Genomic DNA, 7,368 nt, shown 5'->3' on the forward strand with positions numbered 1-7,368 from the left:
TCCAAAGGACACTCTGGGGAGCACTGCACTAAGGCACAGCACTACACTTCCGGAACACTCACAGGAATTCATAGAATTGCCTGGACATCGCGAGAACTGTACGAGTCGAGAACTTGCTATACCGTAGCGAAACACAGCAAGAAAAACTATCAACAGATAGCACGGAAGCACGAGCCAGCCCGTGACACCTCGGTCGGTGCCCCGAGACAGACTGCTTTGACAATAGCCAAATACAAAATTATTGTTCTCGGAGATGATCCCGTGACGGAGATCTCGAGATTTCGCAAGTGCACCCGAAGCTTCCCCGCCATTTTTCATTAGGAAAGCGATGAAATAGAAGTTTCATTTTTATCCACGTTGTAGCTGAGATTTCAACGATTAAAACGCGCTTTTATACATCCAAATACGAGTACGCTAAGGGGTTAAATTATCCGTTTGAAAATACGCCTAAATTTTGCGAGTGTTGCTCGAAGCGCTCGGGGGACAAATGCTTGGCGCGCGTAGTACGGTAGTAGTCCCCCAAGCGCCTCGAGCGGCACTCGCAAAATTTAGGCGTATTTTCAAACGGATAATTTAACCCCTTAGCGTACTCGTATTTGGATGTATAAAAGCGCGTTTTAATCGTTGAAATCTCAGCTACAACGTGGATAAAAATGAAACTTCTATTTCATCGCTTTCCTAATGAAAAATGGCGGGGAAGCTTCGGGTGCACTTGCGAAATCTCGAGATCTCCGTCACGGGATCATCTCCGAGAACAATAATTTTGTGAGAATATGCAGTATCATTAAAAATGATATCATGTAGAAACTGGACCACATTGGCCGGCGCGTTCGGAAGTTATGGCCATTTAAGTGGTTTCACTTCAAGAGGGTGTAACTCCCCCTAGAATGATCCTGCAGGGGTTCAATGGGTTTTTTTTTTTAATGCTGAAGGATGCTCTCTCTCGTGCCCTAATTAGAAATATAAATTTCCTTCCGGAACTACTAGATATCGAATTTTTCAAAAAGTTCCAAAATGCACTTATTCACTCCACTCCCTGCCATTCGGCCATTTTGTATCCGATCGGGATAAAACCTTTACCATTCGAACGGGAAGGAAATTTCCTAAAAAATATGTTTCTGGTTTTTCGAAATCCGTCATACTTTCAGAGATAAGTAAAAAAATTCAAGTGTTGCACTTTAATTGGACGTTACTGTATATCAAAGTTTAATCTAACTGATTGCAGAAGTTGTAAGGTTCTGTGTGCTCTATGTTTTGATGAAAAATATGAACAGGATTCAAGTATTAAATGAATTTTTAAAATAATACACTGCCCTGGCAGATTTTGTGAAATCATTTGTGACGTGATTTTTCGAATCACGGTCCCAAGATAACGTTCTCGATTTCTGGTTCCCTTCGGGTCGCCACCCTGCTCCGAAACTATGCTCTCGGGTTGATTCGTACAGTTATGTCAAGGCTCTCGTAAAAACAACAAAAAATGCGTGAATTATTTCAAAGTAGTTTCACGTCTAGAAATTAAGCGATCTCACGCACAAAATTTGCAGAAGCACAATGTAAAGCACATATCTTCGCATTTACCCATAAGTCCATAAAGCTAATTAGTTGTCCCTTTAAATTTATTCAAAATATTTACGTTTCTATGAAATAACTCTAAAAAACTTAATAAAATCTTGATTATAATAAACTAAAAGTAAATCTGCAATTCATAAAACCCGTAAATATAACGAAATACCTGATAGAGACACATGAATGAGTAAAATAAAATGACCTATCCTTGACAAGTTTCATGAAGTTATCAACTTGTGGTAACTAACAATTCCATATTGATCTGTGTGAAATTAGCCTGTCTTCTTTAAAAAAATGGATAATTTGACGTTTTTTTCAGTATGTTCTACATTTGTTCCAAATTGTTCCAAAGTTGTACCACAAAAACTAGTTCCGAAACAGTAATAATGGGAAAGAAGTGAAATTAGCCGCAGCCGCTCTTTTGTCGAAAATCATATTTTTGAAAATTGTTCCAGGTTGTTCTAGTTGTTCCTAATATTATTTCAAAAGGGCACGGTTATATATGTAACAATTCACCCAGAAAACGCAGAAAAAGGATTATTGAAACCACGGTCGTACAAGAATAAATTTTTTCCCTTTCGCTTTCTGGTCTGAGAAGTCTATTGGTTGTTCCAGGTTGCTCTCATTCCTAGTAACATTGTTCTAAAGTTCTGTTGCCATTGGTTTGAGATTTTAAATATTTTATTTAAGTAATCCGTTACGCGCATAACTAAGAATGTAGGGATCCAGCTACCAAGTCCGCAGATATTTAAATGCCTATTTAAATAGTATTTAACTATGCACTCCACATTTTATAATTTCATTTCTCATAGCCACTTTTCTACTGTGCGATATTTTGATTACAGTGGAACTCCGATAGCTCGAATCTCAAGGGAAACGAAATATGCTTCGAGCTATCGTAGTTTCGATCTATCGGGGTTTTCAAGTTATAGAAGTGAGGCATTATAAAACTCGAAGATTCAAAGCCTTATAGGGATTTTTGACTTATATAAAAGTCTTTTAAAGAGACAAAATTCCTGAGGCTACTTCAATATAAAATATGAAGCGCCAATGAAGTTTCACCATTTTGGAATGACAACAACTTGGAACAACCAATCGAATTCTCAGAACAGGAAATAGAAGCGTAGTTTACACTTGAACGCTTTCAAAGTATCTTTTTCTGCGTTTTCTGGGTGAATGGTTACATATATGACCATACCCCTTTGAAACAATGTTAGGAACAACTAGAAAAACCTGGAACAAATTTCAAAAATATGATTTTCGATAAAAGGGGGTTGCCGCTTATTTCACTTTTTTTCAATTATTACTGCCTCGAAAAAAGTTTTTGTGATACAAGTTTGGAACGATTTGGAACAAACGTAGAACTGGAAGAACCGCTACATTTTTAATTTCTTAAAAAAGGGGGGCTAACGTCATACAGGTTCCATATTGATGTTATCAAATATATAATACATGCAACAGCTCACCAGATTAAATATGATAAACTTAATTAAGACAATAAATCTTTATCACACGAACGACTGAACTTTAGAGACATATTTGAATATATTTGACACTTTTTTTTGTTACCCTTAATGATGGCATCGCCTACAAAGAGTTGACCACAATTATCTGCAGCCTGACCCTTATAAATCCTAGATATAAGTACTGGAAGTTTATGTTCTGCGCCTCCTTTTATGCTGAGTCCTAATCCGCCCACTTTTTGTCGTGTAATTTGAACCATTCGTTCTTTGGCATCCAAGGGTGGTTTATTGTGGTTTGCTGCCTGCTGAAAATTATTTCCCTTTTGTCTTTTTCTTGACAATGTACTAACATCAATATAATTTTATGAGTAATGATAGTAAATAAACTAAAGAATATAAAAAAGATACTTAGTAATAATGAAAATATATGATCAAGTAATAATAAGTTATACCTTATGTTATACCTTAAAAAGTAATCAATAATAAAATAAATACATAATCTTTTAAAAGTTACAAGAATATAAAGTCAATAATTATTCTAGAAAGTAACTTATTAATTTGTCAACTAAATCAGAAAATAATTATAAGGCGACACTAAACAAACATCAACGAAGATGCACATTACCTCCAAGTCTTCCCTTTGCAATTTTAGAACTTCCATAGACAAATGCAAACGCATTGGTATAGGCTTACTTTTCCCATCGCTGACTGTCACCATGCCTGACCTTACCTAATAAAATTACAAAATCCATATAATACACTGATTTTATCTACACAAAAAATATTAAATAATATATATAAAAAACAAATATAAAATAACTTGATTTTGGAAAACTGATTCATACTTGTAAGTTGAAACATTTGTGTCTAATTTAATTAATACAGTCGTGCCCCCATATCCGCTGATTTAGTATCCGCGGTTTCAGTTCTTCGCGGTCTCCGCATGATTTTTACTGTTTTGTATAGTACAGGTACCATATTTTTTTATTGCTCTATCGTCTCTTGCGGTTACGCTAAAACATCAGAATCCCTTATTTTCATAGTAAGAGAGAGAAAGAGAGAAAACACACGGTAAATTAACAATATAATGTACAAAAAAATTTATTATTACTTTGTTTAATGTTTATAATGATTCACGTAACCGTGGCAGGTATTGGAACGTATTAGCCACGTATATGGGGGCACTGCAGTACTTCACAATTATCAGAATGATTTTAGAGTCAATGAAGTGTTACGAATAAAAACTACAAAATATAAATACAATAAGAAGTCAAATGTAGTATCATTCCTAATCAACTTTTAGTGTTGAAAATAAAAAAGTGAACATATCAATAATTTTTAATGGTAGCTTGCATCTGGTTATACAAGCAGATTTGATAAACAGTTATGATAGTATATAATTAATTTGGAAATAAAGTATAAGATTATTCCATATGGATGTTAATCAAGTAGCCAGATAAAGAATAATAATACCAATTTACAATATTCTCCTCCTTTGGAAGTCCGATCAGGTATGGTTCTCAATGATTAATGAATTCAAATCAAATGTCACATTGACAATCCCAAATGATGAAGTCTCCTAGACATAATGCATTATTATTAAAAATATTGTTGATTAATAATGTCTAATTATTAATTTATTTTTCAGTTAGAACAGTAAAGTTCAACTCGAAGATCGTACATAGATCTAAATTGTAAAACACGTAAAAATATTACAAATTAACTCTGATTTTATGGAAACATTGAAAAAATTAGAAAACCAAAAGTGACAGACCATCACTAATGGCCATTGTGTAAAGATTTCTTAATTTCTTTAGTATCCAGCAAAATGAGAATTAATTTGTGGCATTTTTACTTCATTTTAAAATTAGGAGCATGACCTTTGAGTCGAACACAGCAGATACTGCTCTGCTCCATTTGAAAAATAAATTAAAAATTAGAAATCATTAATCAATAATATTCTCTAATAATAATGCGTTATGTTCAAGAGTGAGTCTTTAATATGTAATTTACACTAATGATGTAGCAGAACGATACCTGAAGAGGACTCTGAATGGAGCTGAAACATTTAAATCGCTGTTCTTCTTTCTTCACCTGGATGCTTGGTCAATACCTATATGGAAGGTGAATTATTAACACACACACACACATATTCAGCCAACAATCAACATATCATTGAATAAACTATAAAGTCTAGAATGCACTTTTACATTGATAATGCAAAATGAGCTTGTCAAAATACATTTTATTTGTAAATGAATTATATAAATAAAAACTCATTGATAACTAATCTTCAATATATGAAAGTGAAGTAGAGACTATATTCAAATACAAACTATCGATAATCAATACTATACTAATATAATCACATGATATTAGAAAAATTAAGAAGTATAGCTGGATCAATATTTATTTGAATTATCAATAACATATTAAACGACTGTTACAGACTATGAAGAATTAACACACTATAAACACAAATTTGACAGGTATATAATCATAGGTTACCATATAACATTAGGAAATTTATTACCACCGACTAATTATTTCAGACTAATACTCCTTAGTAAAAACTATTACTTGTTTAAGTATCTTTTTATACGTAAACATAAATTCTACAGGTCTGATTATACCGTGCAGATACGCGTTACGGATTCTTCGCCTTATAAAATCATATAAACATGATTAAATTTCTGCAATTTTGTACAGTAACTGTCATTTTTCGGATAACATGAACATGCGATAACAAAATTAAATGTTGAACCGTCGAATGAACACATCTAATACACCTTCGACATATTGATTTTAAAAATTATGAAATAAAATAATTATTCACTCATAAGGTTACCAATAGAAACTGCATCTCAATACCTTGAGTTTCTGGTCGATCTTCTCCTCAATCGGAGTGCTCATTTTCGTAGCGTTAATTCTCATTATTTGTTTTACACCGCGTTACGAATAAGTGCAGCTTCTAACTGAAAATAGGTCAACGCCTCAAGTAAATCGCTTGCGATCGCGGCGCCTTGCGGTACGCGCATTTTACGACACACCACAATAAGTTTATTCTCGGTACCTACACACTTCCTACACTTTTCAAATAGTACAAGATCTTATTCCATGATATTTTTAAATAACCAATGAAAGTCTGCACATTTCAAAAAATACAAATACTTATTAATTCTGTTCTCGTTATCTACACTTTCTGCACTTTTCAAAAAGTGCAAATTCTTATTGATTACTTAAAAATATCATCCAATAAGAGAATTTGCACTTTTTGAAAGTGCAGAAAGTGTAGATAACGAGACACACCTATTGGATGATGTTTTTTACCCACACAGCACACTATATTTCGAAAACATTACAACAATATTCCAATATTTCATTGCGACAGCAATGTTGTTGATGTCTTTATGTCAAATATTGCACAATATTTCAGGGCAATATAATAAATAAAACTTTCTGATATATTGCTGAAATCTGTGACAAGAGTCCCTAACCAGACTAGGAGTATCTGAGCGAACACTAGTTCGCTGTCGCGCCGCTAGGTGGCCAAGGCAACTCGCATGAAAAAACGTAGGACCGGGTAAATAATTAATGCGTCGATTATTCGGTTTTCGTCTTCGCCGTCGATATATACTTTTGTATTCTGCATGTAAAAATTACATGTGAAATTATTGCATTTGTATAGAGTATTTAAAAATACAACCGAGGTAATATTTAAGGAGGTATAGGCAACCTGCCCAAAGAAACCCACGATACATTGCTGGCATTGGAATTTATTCTCAGTTATATTATTTCTCAGTTATCTATCTGAGTTATATTTTATTAATATTATGCATTGATATTTCCGAAATATTGACCGGCAATATTATAGCAATATTATGATTGCAACGTGCTGAGCGGACATTGCAAGGTTCCTGCAACATTCCAGAAATATTTAAACAATTTTCAATATATTTCCGGTAATATTGCATTATTTCAAGGGAAACTTTTGACAATGTTGACAAAATATTTCTGTGCTGTGTGGGTAGTAACCGATGAGAATTTGCACTTTTTGAAAAGTGCAAAAAGTGTAGGTAACGAGAACAAACCTAATTAGGTCCGTTTGTGCGTTTCTACGTGGTGCTCCAAAACACTGTAAGTGTGTTTGAAAATGAGCCGAGAGCGCTAAGAGCATCTTGTATCTCGATCTAATGGATGCAACAAATAAAGACGCCACGATGCACTATGTGCTCTCGGATCATTTTCGAACACACTTATAGTAGTTAACCGATGAGAATTTGCACTTTTTGAAAAGTGCAAAAAGTGTAGGTAACGAGAACAAACCTAATTAGGTCCG

At 33.9% G+C, this 7,368-nt stretch overlaps 1 protein-coding gene across 11 annotated transcripts in view; it reads right to left on the bottom strand.

Moving 5' to 3' along the window:
• The window catches only part of LOC107264593 (gamma-1-syntrophin), a gene marked incomplete at its 3' end in the record, with an annotated part of 13,192 nt that extends 6,732 nt beyond the window's left edge, over nt 1–6,460 (bottom strand). Inside the window, 4 exon segments of one of the 11 annotated variants that reach the window (XM_015733001.2) lie at nt 3,136–3,334; nt 3,655–3,759; nt 5,901–6,004; nt 6,339–6,460. In XM_015733001.2, coding sequence (XP_015588487.1) covers nt 3,136–3,334; nt 3,655–3,759; nt 5,901–5,963 — 367 coding nt within the window. 11 annotated transcript variants of the gene reach the window in all.
• Nucleotides 6,461–7,368: the final 908 nt, after the last annotated feature.

The sequence above is a fragment of the Cephus cinctus genome, unplaced genomic scaffold (assembly GCF_000341935.2).
Source record: "Cephus cinctus unplaced genomic scaffold, Ccin1 Ccin1_scaffold0185, whole genome shotgun sequence".
In the NCBI taxonomy this organism is placed as follows: domain Eukaryota; kingdom Metazoa; phylum Arthropoda; class Insecta; order Hymenoptera; family Cephidae; genus Cephus; species Cephus cinctus.